This window comes from Halichoerus grypus, chromosome 5 (genome assembly GCF_964656455.1).
Source record: "Halichoerus grypus chromosome 5, mHalGry1.hap1.1, whole genome shotgun sequence".
NCBI classification, from domain to species: domain Eukaryota; kingdom Metazoa; phylum Chordata; class Mammalia; order Carnivora; family Phocidae; genus Halichoerus; species Halichoerus grypus.
In genome coordinates, this window is record NC_135716.1 from 66,156,585 (window position 1) to 66,182,779 (window position 26,195).

Sequence of the window (26,195 nt, forward strand, 5' to 3'; positions counted from 1 at the left end):
TGTAGATACTCTCATTACATGTAAACATTAAGGCCTAGGTAATTAACTATGCAAGGTATGCAAAAGGCTAACCCAAAGCTTTGCAATTATTTGAAAAAAAAAGTTTATGCCTATTAAGTCATTTGATTCTGAGCATCTGTTGGTGTGCTAACGCTTTCCAAACACTGCTACACTATCTTGACAAGAAAGGTATTTGGGGATTGAAAAAGAGAGGATTCCAGAAAGGCAACGTGTGTACAAGATGTATTTATTCTTCCCTAAAATGGTGTCTATATTTGCAGGCAGAGGTTAGGATGTTTTATACAGCTTGATGTGTATGATTCTCAAAAGGGTAGTAAAAGTGATTTCCCCTGGAACTTCCTGCTTTAAATGTACTTGGGGGAGAAAAAGGAAGAAGAAGGTAGGAAAAAAAGGGAGACAGGGAGGAAAAGAAGAAGCAACAGCTACTAATTACTCCATGTGAAATGTCAATATTTTATAAAATATTCATTGACTCATGAGATATTCATGGTCACTATTTCAAATATGTTTGAGGTCAGGAGTGACTAAGTCATTTTTCTATTTCTACATAGACCTATACGCCAGTGACGTGAGCTTTTGATGACAATGGATTGCATTCTCCTTTACTGGTTTTGATAAGACGCTTCATATCTTTATGTGAATAAACTTTAACTCCCCAAGTTAAATTCCACATCGGGTTATTTTCTGTCCCTTCAGTATTGACATTTCCTCCTGTGGTATCCTTTACTATACAATAATCCAAGACCCTTTGGACACACATAAGAGTAAGTCTTTATATACCTCTGTTGCTTCACTCCTCTGATAATGTAGGCAAGTATTTTAGCCTATGGTGGCCTCAATTGTTTATCTTTTAAGTGTGTTCCAGATCCTTTGATGGGAACTTCTGGGAGCCAAGAACTTAAAGATCTTGAGTAGTGTTGACTGTCGGGCAACATTAAAAAGACTGGCCCATGTGTTGTAGAGAATGTTCCCACTGAGTAGGCTAAGACCCATCAGAGGCAATAGCAGGAAGCTTGTCTTGTACTGACAGTGGGTTAGCTTGTTCAATCAATTGGGATAAATGTGTCACCTTCTAGTTTGTTGTTTTTTAGCATACATTAGCAAAGTCATTCTATATTTGCTCGGTGAAAGAAAATAATCCCAACATTATTAAAATACAAATATTATTTTGGTTTTCTTTGCAGAATTATTGATGAACAAATCCAAAAAATTTGCATAAAATTCTGGGCAGTAGCCTTCACATGGATATGCAGTATTTTGGGGGTAGAAGATCTATAGTTCTATGAAAATCAAGGTTGCTTTCCTATGTATTCAAGTAATTTCAGTTGTATTTTATGAATCAGATGATGCGTACTGGAAACTAGAGCAAATAAACTTAAAGGAATATGTGTTTGTATTCTGTACACAGTTATTACTTTTAAAAATTTAGTTGAAATTCATCAACTCTCTTCTTAATCTCAAGTGTGTTGTTGAAAGAAAAGATCTTTTTTTTTTTAAAGGTTTTATTTATTCATTTATTTGAGAGAGTGAGAGAGAGAGAGAGCACATGAGAGGGGGGAAGGTCAGAGGGAGAAGCAGACTCCCTGCCGAGCAGGGAGCCCGATGCGGGACTCCATCCCGGGACTCCAGGATCATGACCTGAGCCGAAGGCAGTCGCTTAACCAACTGAGCCACCCAGGCGCCCGAAAGAAAAGATCATTTTAAAATGACAGTATTGAAGCAGAAATGTTTAAATGTATTTGATCAGAAAAAATGGCAAGTTCCAGCACTACACTTTGGGTCCGTTTAAGTCCATAGCTAGAGCTAGAGATTTTCATGCTTGGAGCCCTCATAAATTTATGGCTCCCTTATCAACAAATGAACAATAACGATCCCAAGAGAGTGTAGATCTACCTGGATAGAGGCAGCACCTTCAGCAATCTAGAAAAGGTGGATTGTCTGTTCATCGTGACCTTGGTTACCAGCAGAGGCCAGTGTTGTTCATTATGAGAATTTAATCTTCTAGAAAATAATGTGCATTTTTTTCTTACATGAGATAGACAGTTTTATGCAGATTGAAACAAATTTTTATATGAATCAGTTACACAACAGATAACCTCTGCATCTAGTCGCAGTTCAATTGTGAATATTCCTCTATATCAGAAGAGTATGACTATATGTACAAAGGGAAGATTTACAGGATTAAATATTTACAGTGTACCCCATGGTATGGGTGTATGTGTTTCCCCTTTTTCACATCCCTAAGGACAGAGGTCTATGTATTCCAAGTGCATTTCTTTATAAAGAAAGCTATCTTGAATTTAGTATTATAAGGAAAAAGATCGCAAGCATGAAACAAATGCTGCTTTTTTTTAACTAGTAAGAAGAAAGAAGATTTTTTTTTAACAAAGATTTTGCATGTCAGCATACATTGATTATACAGTAAGGTTGAAAGGAAAGTTAGAATGCCATAGAAATGAGTGCCTTATTCCTGAACAAAAATGATTTCTCTTCTTTAGAGTGATTACAGAAGACAAAGCCCAATGGGACATAGGTTTATCATGATGCAAATCATTGTGCATATATTACTGACATTTGTGGCTCAATCCTGTAGGCCTTACATGTATCAAATTTCCTCTGACATCATATACACTTAATATCAGCAGAAGTTAAAATATGTAACATAGATTGGGCTTTTAAGTACCAAGCCTGTTTAAGTAATTCAAAGCAATCATCTGTTGTAAGAGGTTGTGAGGGATTTATGCTTTTTTCCAGTCCTCTTGAGAACCTTTTTTTAAAACCATTCTACCCTTTTCTTTTAGATAAAGAAAAGCACAACTTTCTATTTTTATATATTTATGTAGCTTATTATAAGGGCTCTGCTTATCATGACCTCACTAAAATTTTCTCTCTCAGTGTTTAGTAAAGGTCTCTACAACAAAATTTAAATATAATTTTAAAAATAAGTTAGTAACTACAGTGAGACTCAGATAAATGTCAGTGGGGGCCTAAATCTCAACAGGAAGAGTTGCTATTTGAACAGAAGTTTGAGAAACCCTGAGAGAAAACTAAGAATTTTTCAGTTTCCAGGAAAGAAAAACCTGGGGTGGAGGTAGGATTTAGAACTATAGATTTCCAAGACAGGAAAAGGAAAAGGAGAAAAGATGAGTCAGAGAGAAGATAAGACAAAAGAGACTGCAAGAAGAGGAAGCTCTCAAAATTGGAATTTTGACAAATGAATAGCAGATAACCTCACTGGAGTACTACTTCTGACTTCCATGTTTACCTAGATAATGTATATACATAACTTAAAAAGTATGGGTTCAATAAATGTCATCTATTTCTATCACCAAAATAATCTTTAATCTCAATGCCATCCCTACTACAATGTGCACGTTGTGTTCTTCATTTTCAGTTATTTGTGAACCAAGCTGGTTGGAAATTCAAGTCTATCTTACCCCACAGGCGTGCTCTTTCTGTGCATCACACATGAAAAAAACAAACCTGCTTTAAGTAAGAAGAACGTAAGTCGAAGTGGATTATAACTTCTGAACTGAATAACTGAATAATTCAAGAGAATTGCAGGCACCTAATTTTGTTCAATTACATATCCCCAAAATGAGAATAGTCACACACATGGTGGTAGTGAGGGATATTGCAATAAAACCAAAGCTCAGCAGGGCGCCTGGGTGGCTCAGTTGGTTAAGCGACTGCCTTCGGCTCAGGTCATGATCCTGGAGTCCCGGGATCGAGTCCCACATCGGGCTCCCTGCTCAGCAGGGAGTCTGCTTCTCCCTCTGACCCTCCTCCCTCTCATGCTCTCTGTCTCTCATTGTCTCTCTCGCAAATAAATAAAATCTTAAAAAAAAAAAAAAAAAAACCAAAGCTCAGCAAAATTTGCACAGCTTTCTTAAAAGGAGATCATTTATTATAAAATTTAGCCCTAGAATTATAAGCCTGCAGTGATTCTCCAACAAAATTCTATCAAAAATTGCTAGCCCATTGTTTGTAATTAGTGAGGAGAAAGAAACAGAAAGAAATGATCAATTGGAAAAGATAAAGATCCTTGAATAACAAGTGATGAGTATTAGATGTAGTCGATATTAAATATATTAATGACCACAAAATTTTAAGGCAATTTTACGGACTCAAACGTTGTTTCATGTGATCTTCACCAAAATACTGGGGGGACTGGGGCAGCGATTATTTTGTCATGATTTTTATAGATGAGAAAAATACCAGGATGCTAAATAACTTGAATGGAGGTAAAGGGTTTTCTGGCCACCCCCAGGCTTCTCTCGGGCTTGTCTGATAGCAGAATCCTTGGAGTCCTTTTTCATTGTCTTAGCTGAGAGAGGGGAGGGATTCTTTGTATCTTGATTTAGCAAAGCTAGCCATGATATGCACATGTACGAGATCAGATAATTTGAATAAGATAATGATAGAGTTAACTATATTTTTAATTTCCAGATGAGACAGTACGAATGACAATATTAACAACTATTTATTATGTGGTAGGCACTGTGCTACCTGCTTTACATATATTAGCTTATTTAACCCTCAAGTATTATTATCGTCATTTAATTATTAGACAACAAGATTCAGAAAGATTAGTTAACCAAGTCAAGTCATGCAGCTAGATTGTGGTAGAACCAGAAATTGATGCTCGGTCTCACTTAAAAGCATCAACTGCCTAAGAATAGGATGAGGAAATGTGTGGCTTAGCACAAAAGTGTTTAAAGCGGTGGTTCTTAACCTTGATTACTCATTGGAATCAACTACTCATACCTGGTCCCAAACCCCAGAGGTTCTGATTTCTTTGGTTTGGGGTGCAAGCTGATGGCTTTAAAAGCTCCCCCAGGTGATTCTAATGTGCAACCAAGGTTCAAAACCACTAATTTAAAGGTTTAGTTAATGCAGTGGTTCTTACTCCATTGGTCTGGAATGGAGCATTTATTTTTTTTTTTAAACCATTTCGGGTGATTGTAATGAGCAGCCAGGGTTGATAACCTCTGGAATATCAGAAAGCTTAAGACAAGTCAGTGGTGACATGATTTCAAAAATCAGTTGTTCCTCTGCTTCCAACAAAACATTAATAGAAGTCTGGTACGAAAGGTAAAGGAAGTAGTTCCTCTCTACATTTCTAGTTGAAACACCACACCCACTTTGCCACCTTTTAAGAGGCAGGTTGGTTAATTGATTTCATCCAGGATGTCAAAAGACTAAAGGCCACGTCATCTCTGACATACAATTTAAAAATGACATGATAGTTGTCTTTAAATATTTTTAAAGGGCTGTCATGTGGAAGAGGGATTAGAATTTTTTTTTTTTGCCCTTGTCTTTTCGAAAGGGTAGAAATTAGAAGGAGAAAAATTTCAGCTCAGTACAAAAAATAACTTTCTACTAAAGTGGACTTTCTGAATGCCATCTTTAGAGGTATCTACTCAGAAATTGCGCAGAATCCTCTCTAGGATCTTGTGGCGCGTTCCTGTTTATATGTACCTCCCAACTTTGAACTATCCAGATTGAAGTGTCCACGAAGGCCAAATCCATATGCTGTGTTTTCTTTTTTTTTAACCAGTAGAAGTGGTCCAGTGACCTGAACAGAGTAGGACCTTAATAAACATTTATTGAACATATGAATGTTGAATTTACCTTTCTATATATTTCAGCAGGAAACTAAAGGTTGTGTCTGCAATGCAGAGTAAAAGTAAACATTTGTACCAATTCAGATTTATTCTTCATTTAAAATACAGTTGTTGAGCTAAAAATTATTTGCTTCAGGTTATCTGATTATTTCTTTTCTTTAAGATTTATTTATTTGAGAGAGAAAGAGAGAGAGCGCACACACAGGGGGAGGGGCAGAGAGAAAATCTCAAGCAGACTCCCCACTGAGCAGGGAGCCGGGCACGAGGTCAGTCCTACCACCCTGAGATCATGACATGACCCCAGCCAAAACCAAGAGTCGGAAGCTCAACCGAGCCACCCAGCGTCCATGATTATTATAATTTCTAATTTACTTTCTCACCTGTCTTAAAGGCAGTCATGTAAAAATGCGCACACACATCTGGAGCCTCACTCCATTTCTTCACACCTTCTAGAGCGCTGCCCGCAGATCCTCCTCTCCCCGCTCCTCATCCACCTTTGTAAGACCGCCCAAGTGTTCAGCCCCAGTGGACCGTGGCGGGACCTGGCTGTCCATTTCACTCCAGCTATCACTGCTATCCACTGATCACCATGGCTAATCATATGGTATGACAGTCTGCACCAATCATTAAGATGACCCAAATTAACAGCCTGGCCATGTCACAGTACATTCATTCCACATATACAGACATGGCCTAAGTGTGAGGCAGAAACTTGGATGTGCTTATTTGTGTTTGCATCGTTACATGCATTATTGATTGTCATGAGCTGCTTCAACGCTTTAAATCTGCAAATGAGAATCATCTGTTAATTATTACAGCCAGAATGGAGATCTGAGGGCAAAAGAGAAAGTGTACATGCTTTTTTCTACCAGCACATCCTTTCGTTTGCCATTTTCCTTCACAGTTACATGGTAAAGCATCTTAGCGCAACACATTCCCCAGCTTTTTGCTTAGAAGGGATACTTAATCAGAATGTTTTTAGATCCGGAAAAGAGAAACAGATCTCTCCTAGCCAGGTGAAGAAGGTAGTTCAGGCTCTGAATTGTAAGCTCATTGTGGGAATTCTGTAATCCAATTTCCTACTGTATACTGGTTAGTAAAGCTCAGTTCTTGACAAAACACAGGCAGCCTTATCTTAATCACAATTCCAATTGTTGGCACCTTGTGGTGCCTGGTGTAAATTATCCCCAAAATATTTGCATTCTTGATAGCCATTTCTCTACAATGCATTTAATAAGTAGAGGGTCCTATTACCTGCTAAATGTTAGTATAAATTAACAATCCATTATGTACAATAAGTTTTATAAAACATTTACAGATAGAGATCATGTTTAATTAAAATTAACTTGCATATGAAAGCCAAATGCACTAATGATCACAATGACCTTTTATTACCTACAGTCCCTTGTTTTGGCTGGATGATTGACAGCTTGCTGTTTGGCTACCATGTTGAATTTCAGCTGACAAGACTTTTCATTTTAACTCAATTTGCCCGCCTATCACAAGCTGGTGGCAGGCCAGACCCAAGTCACCCAGCTTTGCCTCAGCAGCTTGCTCTACTTCTCATTAGTACGCATTTATTCAGTGGAAATTGGAAGACAAATGCTTGAAGGCATGTGAACTAAGTATAGCAAATTAGGTTTAAAGACTGAATATTTATAAGTATATGGAAAGTTTTTTTTTTTTTTTTTTTTTAATTCTAGAGCGAATTGAGAACTGAGTGCTAGCTTTGGTATAAAAGAAATGAAGATAGCAGGGGGAAGGAGGATTCTAAGAATAACAATACTATAAGCTTTTTCTTTCCATTTTGGAAATATGTAAAATCTCTCTGACAACACCTTATCAAATACCAACCTGGCCTCTCTTTCGTGGAGTGCTTGCACAATGAAGTTTAACACCTCGTGTGTGAGAAGGGGGGAAAAAAATGAGGGTCATGTTCATTTGTTGCTTGGTTATCCCTTGGTATGTTTTAAATTGCCTTGTTTGTTCGGCACTCGCACAGAAACAGATGTTGCTCTCCCGTGCAGGATAATTTACTGTACCTCCTGGTGCAGCATGGAAGTCCTCCCAGGGCCCAGCTGGTCTGTCAGTGGCACTGGCTGGTGTCTGCTCAACTATGACAACTACAAGTAGAGGCTGCAATTTTTTTTATTGTGCAGTTGTCATTCTTCTCAACATATAGCTCTGCCCGCATCCTTACTGGCGCTGGTGGAAAAGCTGCTGGCTTTTGTGTCTGTACATTGTAACGCAGAGCCACGGACGCTCCCCCCTCCATTGCTGATAATAATGCAACTCATTACTTTTGTCATCTAATGATTATCGGCATGATCGCTCAGAGCGAGAGCCAACCTCGTCTTGCACACATAACTGGTACTGGAAGGTAAAACAGATTTGTCATTTACGATCTGACCGCTAAGCCACACTTTGGGCTCCATTATTGTGATTAACTTCTGCATAAGATATGCTTGCCCAATTGTCATTTGCGATCCCGCAGTGGGCGCAAGCTGCCATGCTTCCCTCGAGCCCATCGGCCACTCGGATGGGACCACATTATTCGGACTGGTAAATGCCTGCCCTGCCACAGAGCCACCCCACAATGATTTTGCTTTTGCATTTCTTCTTCCCACACCCCTACTGGACTTGGGGGAACAGCACTGCTACATATGTCAGCTACCATTTCCCACCACAGGCGAAAATGGTGCTGCGCCATTGTTGATCCAACAGAGCCAGCAGCAGTACCTGGGAAGCCGACCCTTGCTTTTCACCATAGAAATGTTGGTCACTGGTGTCCTGCCAGCTGAAATCCGTCATGTCGGGTGCCTTGTGGCTATCTGCAGTGGGGTCCACGTTCCAAAACCAAAGTTCTTTTCTGGCCTCATCACCAACAAACCGATTTGACTCTGCCTGATTATAATAACGAAGGCAGTCCAAAAGAATATGCACAGTTTCACTGTACGTCACATTGAATCACCACACTGGCCACACAGAGTGGACCGCAGCCTCATTTCCTTAGACAAATGCACGCTGAGGGGAAAATGTCCTGGGAGAAGGCACCCAAAGCTACTTGATATCCCTGTGCAAGCTGTGCGTAGATTTAAATTTTAGTGAAATAGCATTTATTTTTCTTTTTTCGCTGATGCAAGCCCCCACTGAACTGACCAGTGCACTGCTATAATCTAATAATTGAGTACTCTATGTTTCTGAGCTTTGCTGAACACCAAGAATTTGGGGTGTGTGTGTGTGTGTGTGTGTGTGTGTGAGTCTAAATTGCAAGCCATAAACACAACCGTTTGTTACCATGTGAAAGGGGGAAAACGCTCAACTGGAGCTCTTTTTCACATTGCTGATTAGAAAGAATCAAGCTTTATATTCTAGGACCCATTCACGCTGGTGAAAACATAGTCAGTTTTGATTATGAAGACAGAGATGCAGACCTAGACAGGAACTACATGCTGATATGCATGCTATCAGAATGATTTATGCAAATTATGCATATTATTCCCAAAGGAATTCCTCCTCAAACTGCCAGGATAAATTGCCGGAAATTAGCCATAAAATCTGTCGTGCTAGGAGCGAAAGGTGAAGGCCACTGGGAAAGCAAGGACATTCAGCTTCTGGAATCTTCCAGGTTATGATGGTGGCTGTTATTTTCTCTGGATGCTGAGCAAAATATGGTTTTCTTCTGAATCCTATGAAAGTCTTTTTTTTCTTTGAAATTTTTCCAACAAATGCTGACCCACATTTTATTTACAGCTAGCATAAAAGAAATTAAGTGTTAAGCCATCGCAGAAAGCTCTACTACAATTACTTTACTATTAACTGCCTAAGTGGTTATTAAATGCCTAAGCCTGGCTTTAAAGATGTAGCTGTTCTGAAGGGTGGTGAAATAACCCACCAGCAGCATTCTTCAGCTGGGAGATGGTTTTAATGTCCAATGGATATACCTATCACACAGCATTTCTCTCTTGCAAACCTTTCCTTCCTACAGAAATCCTAGCTAATAACCTTTCTGCCCAAGTACAGCACAGCAGCCTTCTGTCTGTGACTGGGGCCTGGTCACAGCTCTCTCTCCCGCCTCCTCATTGCTCTGGGAGTCCAAGACCACCATGGCTCTCCCCTTGGTGCTCAATGGATCTGATCAGGAAAGGGTTCCCTTTTCAATCAAAGCTATTGGTAATGAGCTTAATGACAAATTGAGAACACTGTTCAGGAGCAGTCATGTTTTAATAAGCTGTTGCTTGCTTGTGTCCTTCAGAAAGCACCGTTCTCGAGGTTTTACGACTATGCTCATTTTCAAGCATCATTCGTTTTGTTCAAGAGGATTTGACTCTGCAGTCAGAGACGCAGGACTACTGTTTGCGAAAGGGGGACTTGGTAGCCATCTTTCCTCCAGCCATACATTATGACCCGGAAATCTTTGAAGCTCCAGAGGTAAACAAGCATCAGGCAGTCTTGTTGCTTCTTCTTAGATAACTGCAAGCACATTCCTCTTCCTCACACTGTCTTTCCGTGGCTTCCTTCTGCCACCTCGTTCCAGAAGGAATTTGAGATGGATTGATGACTTCTGTTCTGCCTTCCAATGGGAAAATTTTCCTACTTACTGAAGTGTTTCCTAAGGAACCCTCTTCAAAGGTTTTGTGGTCTATAAACAGAAATAGAATGATGAGACTAAATGCTGGCTTCTTCGAATGAAATGGGCATTTTACCTTGGCCATCATTACCTTTAGGCCAAAAATAGGTTTTGCTTGGCAGAGAATTATTGAAAACCATGGAGGGCTAGCTAATGACAGGTGGCTTAGAGAATAAAGAATGAGGACTGTTTTGCTAAGTGTTTCTAGAGTGGGGTTTACTGTCCCCAGATCAAGCACCATCATTGCCGTAGTTAAGCCCATATACTTTTTCACCCCTTACCAAAGGTATATGCCCCTTTTTGATCAATCGGGATGGCATTATGAACCTGAGATTGTAAAGCTGCTGCTCACGGGTGAAGCTCTGAGGGTAATTGTGTCATCTCCTTGTATTTTTTTCTGAAGCTGGAGTTAATGAATATCAAAGACTGGAAATTAATCCACCCTGGCTCATCCCTTAATACCACTTCAGAGGTTCACCACCTGCATGCAAATTGAATGCAGTCATATTCTGCCTGTGTGTCTCATGAAGTACTGTTTTTACTATAGTGGTTTTTGTATATGAAATGCTTTTTCAAAGGTAAACTTCTGTGCTCTTTTTGAGCAGTTCGTAGGGGGATCACTTTTAAACCATTTCTAGGTTAGATGTTTTGCAGCCACGCTAGATGAAAATAGTGTTGAATTTTGGAAATTAATAAGGACAGACTCCAAATACAATGAGATAATTTGCATCTATTTCATCAGCAAAGGCAAAATTTTTTAAGTGAGGGGGAAAGTATACATATGGTTTCTATGTGTTTCAGAAAAAGAGGCATTATATGTAGGGATAACAAATCAGAAGTAGGGTATTAGTAAGTGAATGAACATTCTGCGGAAAACTAGCTTTGTCCCCACATTTGTAAATATAAAAAAAATTATTCCACACATAGATATTCAGTAAATAGGGCAAATAATAACTAATATTTAAAAAATATTTTAAATTTTAACTTTTATTTCTATCTATAGTTTTTTTAATTTAACGTCTATTTATTATTTTCATTATGTGACTATTCCACTAGTCATTACGTTTACCATTCATATCATGATAGTAAAATCAACATTAAAGTTATCAGCAAATACACGATAAATGTTTACCAAATTACCGCTGTTTTTGCGGTACTGTTCTTTGGTCTCCAAAATTAACTAGCTAGTTTTTTTGCCATCATTGTTTTCTTGAAATTAGTTGTGGAATGCTGATCATTATTGGCACAGAAAAATATGACATGGTTCAGAATCATTCTTATATGATTTGCCAAGGTCTTACATAATCATTCATTCTATGAACATTTACTGAGCACCTACCGCTATCAAATAGATTTATTCCTGTCATTTTTATCAACTTGGGACGATAATAAGTAGATGCTATAGATGCTCATAGAACAGATGCCCATCTGAAACCATCATCCATTGACAGTAAAAAAGAGAAGGAAATCCTGGGAAATTCTGTCCTTGGCCATTTGTCACTGAGAGCACAGACCCAGAAGCTCTTCAGAGGCTTGTATTCCCCACTGCCTATCTTTTGTGTCCTATAGATCTTGAATTGGAAGACCAGGCCTTAGATATAGAAAACAGACAGTAGCTATGAGTCCAGAAACTTGAAGAAGACCAGCTCCAGATATAAGTATAGTTCTTCTTTGAGGACATAGATACTGAAGAGCCTTCATAGAACATAGGTTCTCCCAACCCAGTGAGGCATTATTTCAGGATGTTCAAGCCCAAGAGACTCTAGAATATCACATTCTAAAAAGAGTCCATGGCCTTCCTTCACACACCTCTCTATTCCTAGAATGTTGCTCTTTGTCCACTCAAGAGGTTCCAGATTACTCCACAAGAATCACCCTTAATCACCTCTCCTTTGGCAGTGTTCCTGATTCCCACCTCGTTACGCTCCTCAGAGAATTTGCCATTGCCCACTCTGTGGCCTCTTGTACCTTTGTTATAGTGCATACCACCTGCTGTTTTCCAATTATTTGTTGGTTTCTCTGTGCTCCCATAGGCTGTAAGCTCCAGAAGTGGAAAGACCACACCACTCCCTGCCTTCTCTGCATTCTCAGTGCCTAGCATACGAGGGTGTCCACAGGGCGAATAAATAAGGGGATGCTGGAAGGGATGAATGCTCTGAAAGTGAAAATACACTTCAATTAGAATTTTAAATCACCACCGATATTGCATATTCAAATATGTACTGGGCCTAACTAGAACAAATGGATAAAGTGGCTTGTGTATAAATGTAACAATACTATCAGGAGTGGTAAAAACTATGGGGAAAGGAGAGCCCAGAGGTATCTAAATAAGACCATTTGACTACTTTTGAATCAGCCTTCAGCTCTTATAGGCACATAGGCCTAGCATGGCTGAGTCATTTAAAAAAAAAAAAATTCAGAAAACAGATTTTGGGGTAAACTTTAGAATTTTTAAAGGTTTGGATAAACAATGTTTAAAAACACAACATGGGCTAAACAAAAAGTGTTTGGGGACCTAATTGGGTCTATAAGCTATCAATATGTAACTTCTGTGTAAAGAATTATTCTTTTTCTGAGTATTGGGTGCTTAGTTTATTGTAATAATAGCCACTTAGGTGGCTCTTGCCTATATGGAAATCAATTGGCAACTAAAATTGAAGACAATGAGAGAGAGAGCACAGGAAACACCCCTTCTCAATTTTCTTTTCCCCTCTCTTCATTGGTCTACATGCTATTCAAAAAAGCCTAGATTTACCTAAGAATAGATAGCTTTTTAAATTTTTCTGAAGGCCTCTTCAACGTTACATCTATTATTAGCCAGAATTCAAGCAACTGGCGCTCAAATAATTGGTAAATGGTGATGATTTCCTTTCTGCCAAAATACAGTATCCCAACCTGGAGCTATGAAGAGGAGCAAATCTATTGGTTGGTTTTTCTGTGGCCAGAGGTGGTAAGGTACAAAGGGAAGCCTGGAAACACTGTTGAGCCATAGGGAAGAAACAGCAAACTTTTAGGGTGGTAACACTTTATCGCAGCCATGTAGACTTCTAAAGTAAGGACACGGGGAAACAACAAAGTAATTACAAAGCCATTGGAGCACTGAAAGACCTTATTTGACCTCATGCAAGTCTACCCTATCTAACTTCTCAGCTGTGTAGGGATTCTGAAATTATAAAACGAATTTGAAAGCCCTTGAATAAATTCTAAATCACTATAAAAACTGTTGTATCAATATTATTCTGATTATTGTCACTGTTCTACAAATATGCTAGTCATAACAAATGAGGAAATACTCTAATTTTTTGTCTGTACCTCAAATTGGAATAGAGATTATGCCACCAGTCTACTTCAAAGAAACAAATGTACACTGAGCATCTGTTATCCAAAAAGTACTTTGATGGACATAATGGGGGGCACAGAAATTTAAAAGGCCCTTGTCTTTGAGAGCTTAGAGTTTAGGGAATTGGCCTTATCACCCAGCTATGTTCTCAGAGCTAAGTGCTTCGTGTTGAGAGGGTTTCTGCCATACCGGTAAATTGGCCTTCATGCCCACTATGTTGGAATCAGCAGTGTGCTGGTAAAACAGCCCTCTGAAAAGCCCTGATTTTCTCAATGTTTGTGGTTTAAATACTCCCACGTGACTGATTTCATGTGACTAATATGAAGAGCCTCAACACAGAGCTGGGAGGAGATGTGCACACTCTCTTGAGCTAGTACAAACGAATTGGAACTTAAGTCAGGCAGATAAAAAGGAACTCTGTCATCTTGCTCCCGGTAGGGCTGATTGTAAACCCAGGGCAAGAGTGTAACCCCTTAGTCATCCACTCAAAACACTGACAGTTCTTATCTTAGAAACTTTTCTTTTCTCTAATCTGGATTCCTACACCCAAAATGATAATTGAATGAATACGAACCCTGATTATATTGTATGTCACCCACCTCAGCAAGACTACGTTTTAATGCCTTTTTAACTTCAATGTTTCACATACAGGAAGTGCTCAAAACAAATCTCTTAAACTGAACTAAACACAATATTGGAGCACACAAATTAGGCTCCTCAGTCACTTGTACCAAAACTCTTTTCTATCCAGAAAATTGTATCATGTATCCAATCTTGATTTCTAGTGCTAAATATTATACCATTCCCTATTTATGAACGCTGAATATTCATCTACGCTTCATTCTCTACATGTTTATTTACTCATTCAATATCTGTGTTTTCTTCAGAAGCCTGAAGATTGCTTTTAAAATATACTTTATTGTCATGTATTTATTCATTAATTCAACAAATGTATATGGAACCTCTACTATGTACATAGCACTATGTTGGGTGCTTTGAAAATACAGAGATAAATAAGACAACGTGACAACTCCGATCTCCTGGGATTTCTTGGCTCTGCCATCTCCTGTGGCTTTAGCTCCATTGTCAACCTGGTGGCCAGAGCTGTGGCCGGCATCAGAATCACATAGAACTAGGTCCAGAGGAGAAGGGACATTAACCATTTTGTTTGTTTGTTTTTCTTTGTTCACAAGAAAGGAAGTTCTATCAGATGTCCTCACAGATGTTTCCTCTGTAACAGTGACGAGATTGATTTACACACCCTATCCTCAGTCAGAGGCCAGAGCAGTGTGATTACCGTGGTGGGTGCCTAGACAAACTTCAGCAGAAGAAAGATGTTCAGAAGTCAACCACAAGAATTTTGAGAGGAGCATTGGGGAATTACAGTGTCACACCCTTTCTTTTATGATTTCTCTATTCTCATCCGCTTAATATTTAATTGACTGTCTTTAGTTGTGAAGTGCTGAGCTATTAGGGTGACTGCAAAGAGTTTACGTCAACATGACAAGGTCTGCATTTAAGTTCCTCCAAATGAATGCATGCACCTTGAGCTCCTAACACTTTATTCTATGTCACTGTGACCCCAGAATCTTACAGGTGAAACTGTTATACCCCTTCTCTTTCTGGCAAAAACCAGACCATCTCCCTAGCCTCTGCCACAGGCCTGTCCTTTGGTTTCTGCTCTAGTTCTGCATGCCCTGACAATGGAAAACAAATTGAAAATAAATTTCAACTCAAAAATATATTTAGGCCTATGTGCCCTTTGAGCTGGATGGTAGTAACAGAGCAAAAGAAGTTGGTCTTTCCTGTTCTTGTTTCATAATATAAACAACTAAGTAGGAATTTCTAAGATGTTTACTATAAGGAAATGGAATAGAAGGTGGTAGAAAACTAGAGGAGTGACATTGCTGATAGAGTAGAAATTTGAGGGAATTGAAAGTGAACACTACCTGTAGGTCACAGGGATGGGGGAGCATCGTGCGTTTATCCTGCTGGCCTCTCAGAGGGCAGTACATTCACTTTCACAAAGAAGAACAGGATAGCCATGAAATAAAGCAATTGTTGGCTTATTTATGAAATCGGGACACTCTGAAGTTATAGCCCAAGTCAAGTTTTCCTTTTGTATCTCCTGGCTTAATTAGTGTGGCAATAGTGAGATCTTTTTCCAACAAATTATTTCCTGAGTAAGTTAACTTGAACTGACGTGGCTATGTGAGGAGCTCCTGTGGAGCGTTCTCTCCTCAGATGGGTCAGTGAGAAGGTGGCAGCACCAGTCCTTAACTCAGGCAAGCAGGCGTGGGCCCCAGTCACGGAAAAGGTTATCAGGAGAGAGTACCATATTGTACTCTTATCTCCAGTAACAAAGTGCATGTCAACAAGAGTGTCCTAGTTCATTACTACAGGGGGGCACAGATATTTTTAGTTTAGCACTAGTTAGATCCTATTCAGATACATCCCAGAACTGTCTGCGGGGGTGGAAAATACTTGTGTTCTAATGTAGATTAATTTGGCCCTTATGATTGCACCAACTTGCAAGTTGGAGGGGAATTGAAACCACCCATAGTGTGCTTTCCAAGCATGAATCTTTATCAAAATAGGTATCTAGGTAAAAGAAGACAAGCCCAGTACTTTTTAAAGGAAATTATTTTGATGGCATTCATATTGAGTGAGAAAATTAGATCATTTGCGATGGAGTCAGAATCCATCCACATATTGTAGGGTTTTCACTGTAACATGAAATGCTTTCAGTCTGACCTGCTTCTTTGCCTCTGACTTCATGTAGTTCATATCAAACTTGTGTGCTGAGCAGGTCTAATGCTAATGAGCACCAAGTATAGGAAATACTTGGTCATTTTCATGCATGGCACGTGCATTAATTTAATCAATGGCTTAATTCACCATGGGCTGAAATAAGGTCACTCAGTTTCTTCTCAGAAACTCAAGTGAGAGTAAATTAATGCCAGGCTAAACACCCTAGATAAACCAGTCCCGTAATTTTCTGTAACAAGTTATTTATGAAAACATATTGGAAATACCTGCCACCCTAGAGATAGCCCAAAGAGAGTCCATTGTAATAGCACCGTGCTAGGAGAAATTCAGTACAACATCAAAAAACAAGCAAGATGGGTTTGGTGGCTTAGTTCCTCTATAGTGCTACATGTGAATTTCAAATTTCATTTTATGTCTGTTTAACCCAAACATAAACACTGAATCCTCATCCATCAGGAAGGATAGAAAAAGCATATTAGGCAGCTCCTGTGGCCAATAGAAGTCAATATCCCATAGTAACAGCGGCAGCGCAGGAGTCCTTACCTTTTACCCAACATCACTCCAAGTGGGACCATCTTAGGGAACAAAAATACAGAGACTGTCTCTACATGTAGGAACCTCAGCATAAGAGAGAGATGCGAATTAGGAAGAAGAGTCATATAGGTATGTGCATTTCACTATGATAAGGGAGAAGTCATTTCTTAGTAGCGTTTGAGTTTTTTTGAAAGTTCATCCCTAATTTACACCTAGTCAAGTTTTACTCTCTGGGCATTTGCAGGATTCAAAGGAGCCTTTTCAGAAAGACAGAGAGAGCGGGCAACTTTGTGGACCTGACCTCAAACTATTTCATATAAATTTTGCACTTTAACTAAACTCCTTATCTCTTCTCTACAGGAGTTTAGGTTTGATCGTTTTGTAGAAGATGGTAAGAAGAAAACCGCCTTTTTCAAAAACGGGAAAAAGCTGAAGTATTACCTATTGCCATTTGGATTTGGAGCCAGCAAATGTCCAGGCCGATTTTTGGCAATTGTTGAAGTAAAGCAATTGTTGGTTGTACTTTTAACTTATTTTGATTTAGAAATAATTGATGCTAAACCTATGGAAGCAAACTACAGTCGCCTTTTGTTTGGTATTCAGCATCCAGCTTCTGATGTTTTATTTAGGTACAAACTAAGATCTTAAAAGAAGTGATAAAGAAAGAAAAGAAATTTATCCGAACTAACCTAAATGTCCTCGGCTCGTCTATTTGTTTTGAATTTCTGCAAATATAATTGCTTTGTTTGTCTGTTTGTTTAAAAAGTGCCAATTTATATTTGATCTGTGATCAGTCCAGTTCGTACTTGGTCACAAAACCCATCATAAACTAAAAGAGGATGTCGACATGAAAATAGACATCATAATCAGCATAATGATAAACTCAGAATAGCCTTTTTGTGTTTTTCTACATATTGTGATTTTCGCTCATCATGGTAAATGTACCACAATAAATTTGGCACTGTGGGATTTTTTTAAGTCACTCAGATTCTTCTCTAATATGTAAAATCACACTTTATGTACTAGTGGAAATTTGTGCTGGAAATGGACACAGTCTAACAAATTCAAAATTCTCAGAGAAGAAGGAAATTAAATTTTCATGAGATAAACTGGATGAAAATGTTCCCTTCAAGTGTGATATCAATAATGTCTATATCGCCTGGGTACTTTTGCCTTAAATGAGTTTTGCAGTAGATTAAATGCTCCAACTTCACTTCAATATTTAATCATCCATAAATGTTCTTTATTACTTTGTATACTATGGCTCAATGCAACAAAATTTCTCATTATGTAAGACCACTCATGTTAAGTTAGATACTGAGAAGATTTAATGTATAAGAACACACAAAACCTATTATATATTCAGCATTTGCCTGAGACGTTAGTATTAGGTTTGTTGTTAAGAGAAAATGTTAAAATCATGACAGGATTGATGGTAGCATTTGGTTTTAGTGTAAACTCTGAGGGCTATACCAGTATTGCAGTGAACTCTTTCCTAAATGCTTCCATTTATATAAACTGAGAAACCAGATCGCAGTATTTGTTCTTGACACATCACCTTTTGGACCTGGAGTTTATCTGTATTCTTTTGAGTTACACCGTTACGGAATGCAGTATAATTTTATATGCCACAGTGCAGCATTGTGTCCATGATTCAAAGCTTTCTAATTTCAGCTTACCAGGTGATTGGCATCTGACCTAAATGATGCTACTGTATTTAAACAGGAAAAGCAGGTAATAAAATTCAGTTAATTTGCATTGCATGGATTGGAACTTCTATGATTTCAGCATCATGCTTTTGTTTTTAAAAAGGAAATTGATTATTAAAGTAACATTATAAAATACTTACGGTACTTAATAATAAGTAGATGTTCTAGCATTTATAGCCTCCTTCTTAAAGTACATGCTCTAAACATTTCTTAGTGAGGCTCTGCTAGCTAAGCTCTGTTTTTTGTTGATCAGAAGCATCTTTATTTTTGCCCTTGTTCTTAAAAGGTGATTTTTCTGTGCGCACAAATCTATTTCCTCCCAGCACTCTGAAGATACTGCATGTTCTTACGGCTTACACTGTTGCTATCAAAAGGTTAGCCATTAGTTTAATTATTCAGAGGGCAGTCTGCCTCTTCTCTCTGATAGCGTTAATGTGTTCTTTTTGTCTTTGATGTTCTTAGTCTCTATCACGCTTGCATGTCACAGTGCCTCTTGAGTCTGAGAATGTGTGTGTTTCATCGGGTAGGAAATATTCTTAGCCGTAACCTCTGAGTAGTACCTCTCCCAGACTCTATTAGATCTTCTCACTCTATACTCCATGTTCTTTGACCTTTCCTCCCCATATTTTCTACCTCTATTTTATATTCTAGGTAATTTGTTTAGATCTCACTGTGAATTTAGTCTCTATACTGTGTACCTAATTTGCTCTTTATCTCATCCATGGAGTTTGTTTTTAGTTTATGGTACACAATTATGATTTGTCCAAGTAAGGCCCCTCTGGCTTTGTCTACTTATTCTATCGTATCTCTAATCTTCACCATTATACTTCTCCCCATCATAGGCAAACATTCTAATGTGTTTGATATTTATCTTTTCATAAGTTTATATTTTTATAAAACATATTACCTGTGTGCATGTTAATTTACATAAACGAATTTTCTATATATGACATCCTTCTTAATTTTCTTATTAAGCTCTATATTTTTTAAGATATATTCATATTACTATATATATATGTATATATACATATATATTTAATCTTTTGCTTCTTTTTTTTTTTTTTAAAGATTTTATTTATTTATTTGAGAGAGAGAAAGCATGAGAGGGGGGAGGGTCAGAGGGAGAAGCAGACTCCCTGCCGAGCAGGGAGCCCGATGCGGGACTGGATCCTGGGACTCCAGGATCATGACCTGAGCTGAAGGCAGTCGCTTAACGAACTGAGCCACCCAGGCACCCTAATCTTTTGCTTCTAACTGCTATGATCTCTTCACCCCATGATGGAAACTATATCCATCAGCTACTTAATTTGGGGGAGAGGCCAAAGCAGGAACTAAAAACTCCTCCCCTACCTATCCTCCCACTGCTGTGTCCACCGTCCTCTGTCCCAGGCTGCGGCAAACTCTGTCCCCAACCCCTGTAGTGTGCACACACATGCACACACAAACACACATACCGAGTCCGTGACTACCTTCATTCTCCCTGAGATGTTCTAGATCTGCTATGTTCTATCCTTAGGGCCTTGCGGCCCTCTCCCTTCTGTGGGTTGATTGATCTTGAGCCACGGTACCAGGGGCCAACTTGTCAGCTTTCAGTTTTTCTGATCCCACTGAATTTGCTAAGTTCAATGATTTCATATTCAGTTTGAGAACTCTCTTTTGTTCATCCTATCTGCCTGGTCATTTTTCTTTTAAAAATTTTATGTATTTATTTGAGAGAGAGAGAGAGAACACAAGCAGCAGGGAGAGGGAGAAGCAGGCTCCCAGCTGAGCAGGGAGCCCGATGTGGGGCTCGATCCCAGGACCCTGGGATCATGACCTGAGCCGAAGGCAGACGCTTAACCGACCGAGCCACCCAGGCGCCCACTGCCTGATCATTTCTGATGTCTTTTTCCTTCATCATATGCTCAGTATCCTCTTCCATTTCTTCAAGTACTTTAAGAAACCTATTTTATATTATGTATCTGATGTTTCTAAATCATTAATGTTTCGTGGGTCTGATTCTATAGTTTGTTTGTTTCTGTGACTCTTACTCACTATGGCTTGTTTATTGAGCCCATATTCCTTGGAATTTTATCTCTGGAAATTTTTTAAGACCTGAGTTTAAAACTCATTCCTTCGGGGAGAAGTTGAGTTACTTTTGTCTGACTGCTGATATTATTATCAAATTCACATCACTTTAAGTTTGCAGCTTGAGAGGGGATGAGGGGTGGGAGATACATAGGTAATGTGGGTTCTAGCCTTAAATCAGCTACAAAGCAGCCCTATGATTAGGAATAGATGGAGACACTTCCTATTTTGTTTTGTTTTGTTTTGTTTTGTTTTCCTTCACCATCGCTGAGAGAGGCAAATCTACGGACAGTTTTGCTGTCTGGAACAAGGTTTCTTTCTAGTTCACCTACTAAAGATGTTCAGTTTGTGAGTTCTTGGCTTTGTGCGGGAGTCTTTGATTTCACACACACACACACCCAGCTTGGGCCCTAGGCTTTATCTTCTGCCTTCCACAAAGCATAGCCCATTCTTTTTATAGTAGGAGGACATCTAGTCCACCATATGACCTGAAGTAGAAACTTCCGTGTGCTTACATTTGTCTCAGTAGTACACTTTTGCGATGTTACAGTAGAGAGAACACAGGAAATTATTTAATTCTAATGTCTGCTTAACTTATAACTAGAAGTGTGTACAGGAATTTAGAATAGAAAGTAAGAATAAACAAAATGGTTGGGAAAATATTATATAAAAGGAGTGGATAGTAGAACCAAAACAAGAGAGTCCTGTAAAAGGCTTACATCTAGTCATTAAAGCATGTTTATGAATAGAAAAAATGTCATGGAGAAATAAGTTAAAAGACATGGATTCCAGCTATGATATGACTAGTTTGTTATCATCAACAAGTCATTCTGCCTCTCATTGCTTCAGTTCCTTATTTGCAAAATAAAAATAATAAGGCCTTTTGACATGAGGGTTCATGATGAGGCTTAAACATAGTAAGACGTGTGAATTTATTTTGAAAAGTGTAATGCAATATGCAAACATAAAGTTGTAAAGGAGATACTTTAACAAGTTGTGCCTTTTAAAAACTGTTCTTATGTATTTGCTAAAGGGAATAATTTTTTAGTCATTACATAGTTCATTATTCATTAATTCAATCAAACATTTATTGAGCATTCCCCCTGTTCTAGATATGTTGTTATGTACTGGATTACCCTTCTTCAAGAACACACAATTTATTAGGGAAAACAACACATACACAACTAATTTATTTTAAGTGTCCTTGTAAGTAATAAATTCATTTCTTTAAAACAGTTTTAAAATTCTGATTTACCTCTAGATCTAGCCTCCCGTCACTCATTCCAAAGTAGTGTTCTGTAATGAGAAATTACTATGTGCATAATTACACACAATAAAACATATTCATCGGGTATTGTGATTATAGGACAAAAATAGCCAAACCAAACCTTATTGAGGCTCTAAAATGTCTTAAAAACTATACTTTACATATCATAAAAACCCATCTTTTCATTTTTACAGCCTCCCCAAAGTTTCAAATTAAAGGAAATGAATAATAGTATTGTTTTATATCAATGACTAACAGTAATGAAGCATCTAGTAGCAAAAACTAAATGCTCTGAAGATATTAAGAAAAAAGCTATTTACCACTAAATAAGGCATGCTGCTAAGCAACCTACATGGGAACATTTATCCGCCTTCTTTTGGTTTTCCTGGCACACTTAATTATATCTTCTTCATTTTATCATTAAGTGTGGGGTCACAAGTCTAAGGTAAAGGGGTTACAACTCAAAATCTACATGATGACTTCTGTTTATTTTCTCATAAAAAAATAATTTGGGTAACATTTCCTGTAAATGTCTTCTCATTGAACAGTGGAATCTTAAAACCAATTTCAAAGATCAAAGCACAAAAATTATTTAGGTTTTGATCTTAGCATAAAATAATGTCAATAATTATAAAAGAAGAATTATATGCCCTTAGAATGTGCACTGTTTTTAACCTATTAAATTCACAATATTGCAAACTATTATTTACTTGAACTGCATTATTAGGTATTCATATTCACATACTCAATTAAGAAAAATTTAGCAAGCCAAGATTACATTCCCTGTAGCATTATTTTAAATTATAATGAGCAATCACATAAAACTCTCTACTATTTCTCTAAAGCAATTATTACTTAGTCTTCTTTATAGTGTTAATCTAAATCAGTGATCAATGATGTTTGGACTTTCTAGCTTAAATCTTTATTTTATTTATAATACTTTTCTTCAGTAAGATAAATTTAATTTGTGAAAAACTCTATTGCACCATTTTAAATAGGAGATAATTTGGCAATACTTATGTTTAAAATATTTTTTAGTCAGAGGAGTGCCATATATTATAAAAAAAACTGTCGTTCTGAATTGTTTGTTTAATATTACCTTTTGATTTTAAAATGGTATATATGTGGATTTATGAGGAAGCAAATCTTAAAGAGACATTAGGTAAGAAAGGCAAATGCTTTGTAAATCTATTTAATTATCTTTTATTTACAACAATAATTCAATAAATCAACTTTTAAAGCACAGGTGAATGACTGTGTGTCCTTATTTCCCTACTAGGAGCATGTTCGGTGACAGAAGATTTGGTTCCAAATAGCAGGTTATTTGGAGAATAATTTTGCTGTCTGAATATCCTCACATCCCTGTCTCCCCCCACCCAAACACACACACACACACACACACACACACGTTCTTATTTTCTGATTCCCTCCCTAAAGGTACATTCATTGTTACATTCAGAGTGTTTTTCAATATGTTTTAACTTAGCTATGTATGTGGGAAATAATAAAAACAGACCCAAGAAATATCAGGGACTAATAAGTTTTTTAATATGTTTATTTTAACCAGGCTGACCTTGCTAGACCACAGTTCTTCATAATTGCAGTCATTCTGTGGAAAGATGTAAAAGAACAAAAAATGGAAGAGAGATCCCATTAGATGTGGTCTTTGTTTTCTGCAGATCTCTTACCACAGATCATGAATGAAGCTGAATAATACTTGGACAGTATTCTATGTATTCATAAAGCTGAAATCCAAACTGTAAATAAAGCAAGCACCACAGAATGGTGTTGATTTGGATTAAATGTGGCTTCTGCAGTAACTTTATGTATAGCATTTCACTGGACACTTGGTTTCTCTAAGAAACACTCCCGTGAGTCATTAACATTTTACAGGAACTTGTCTCAGACTCTAAAGGTGTTCCTGTGTATTTCAACTAGTCAGTTTAGTGTTAACAACTAGGATAAATCATGTCATTAAATGGGCAATCTATAAAATAATTATCTCTGCTTTCAATTTTACTCTAAAAAACACTTATTGAGTAAATTTAAAAAAATTTATTTTTAATTGCCTGGAATTATCCATGATCATGTGAGTAATAATATGCATTTTCTATTCAGGATATAGCTGGGTAGAAAAAATACTCAGGGGTTATGCTGGATAATTTTAAGTGGGTTTGATATAGCTTATTGTTAATTCTTTGAGGTATAGTTTATGTTCTCAATTCCTAAATGTATTCATTTTTATAAGGATAGATATGATACATTGCAGACACAGAAAGTAAATGTTTAGAGATAGACTCGTGAAGCATTTTATTTCCCTTACAATGTTTTGTGCCTATAGAAGAAACTAGAGGTAAAGGTAACTATAATGTAATAACAGGTATATAACAGGTAAGGGTACAAATATCTAATGATTCATCACTGAGTCAAATTTAAACACTTATAAAGCATGTATTAATTTGAGATTTTTATTTGTTTACAAGAGAACATTACTCCATATAACATTTATTTCTAAGCACGAGCCATTATAGTTAACATAAAATATATGTCATTATTACCTGACAAATAACCCAAATTTTTTAGTAAATTCTTCTGTCTCTTGTGTTTAATGTTTAAATGAAATATACTTTATTTCGCAACTTCTAAGAACTATCCAATATGTTTAAAGTTTACAAATGTCTTTGTTTTATAATTTAAATGGAATTTTTTTTTTAACTATTTGAAATCACTTTTGGATTTTTTTTAAATGAATCTTAAAGTATACAGAAAGTACTTCCTCTGTGTTTTGAAATTAAGTATCCATTTTTTAAACTTTTTATTTTGAGCTAATTTTAGATTTACCCAAAAGCTGTAAAATAGCATTCATTTCTACAGAAGAAAGTCCTCAAACAATGTTTCCAAAAAGTTAAACTGTAAGAGTGGTCCCAGGACTTAGCCAGTTGAAGACCTTAGTTAATCCTTGAACTTTGAAGATGTTCATCCACATAACTACCCTGTAGGGCAACCTCCTGTAAACAACCACCGAGTGGCAGAGATCATTTAATTGTGTATGCCAGGCAGATCCTCTAGAATCCAAGTAAATTTGGTTTTGGGAAAACATTTCTTTTTTCTAAATTTTAAAAAGAGCTTACTTTGTTCAATAATTCTAGGTTTTCCTTAATTTCACTCTCTTGAGAAATCTATACTTTAACGATAGATATGCCGGCTGCTTCTCCAAAAAAAATAAATAAATAAAAATAAATCAGTTACTCCCTGACCCTGCTTCCTGATATATGGGACATTCAAAAGATAGACTCCCTTTCCCCTCCATGGCTTTTCATGTTTCTGTGGAGGCCTGGTTTGGGAAACCATATCTTTTCGTGGACGTCACAGATGGAGGGCACAGGCTCAGCCAGACCCCAGAATTTTGACCATAGCTCTGCCGAGAAGCTGTACATGGCAAATGAAGTTGGACTTACTTAAATAGACAGGGCATGATTTAATGTTTTAACCAGTTAGGTATACAACCTGGGTCTCTCCCATTATAATAAGGTATTATTTGTCTTCTCTTTTCAAAAAGTAGATGAAGATATTTAACAAAGAAATCCTTCGACCGAGTTCTTCAGTAATTGCCAGAGCAGAGTAAATGCATAAAATGAGCTTAGGCCATGAAGCATTTTTATGTTTAAATCTAAATTCTCATCTCTAAACATATCTATTAACACAGCAGATTTGAGTTGCAACCATCCTCCTAATAAAATGTGAAATCTTTAAGATTGTGAAGCATTTGTAAATAATGGATCCTTTAAATATCCCTGAACTTTATTCTAAAACTTATAAGGAGAAATAATAATTGCTTTATATAACCACTGATACCATTTTAGCATTTGATGAAGATGTTAATTTATGGTTGGTTAGCAGTTTATGGCTGTCATTAGTTTTTCAGTTTGGCCCACATTAGAAATCTATTTTTCTTTTTTATTTTAATCTGAGACAATTATATAAAGATATGGTTATGTTTTATCTAAAATGTATCATTCTACTATAGCATTTCAAATTATTCACAGATCATAGTTCTTATATGTGCATATATGAATTTAAAAATACAGCAATAAAATGCTTGAAACAGATCATAAATTTGCTTCATATTTTATTGCATCTCTGAATCAGGTTGAGAAGACAAGGGCAACTATGGTCTTTGGGAAAGAATTAACTCTTTCCCAAGCTGGAAAGGAGAATGATATCACAGTGT

The 26,195-nt window shown here is 37.3% G+C and overlaps 1 protein-coding gene across 1 annotated transcript in view; it reads left to right on the forward strand.

Annotated features, from left to right (window-relative positions):
* CYP7B1 (cytochrome P450 family 7 subfamily B member 1) overlaps window positions 1-23,207 on the forward strand; it is a 175,829-nt gene extending 152,622 nt beyond the window's left edge. Inside the window, exons 5-6 of the mRNA XM_078072335.1 lie at window positions 9,904-10,079; window positions 17,282-23,207. Of these exons, the coding sequence (XP_077928461.1) occupies window positions 9,904-10,079; window positions 17,282-17,569 (464 nt within the window). The 3' untranslated portion in view covers window positions 17,570-23,207. The remainder of the gene's footprint in view (window positions 1-9,903; window positions 10,080-17,281) is intronic.
* The last annotated feature ends 2,988 nt before the right edge of the window (window positions 23,208-26,195 follow it).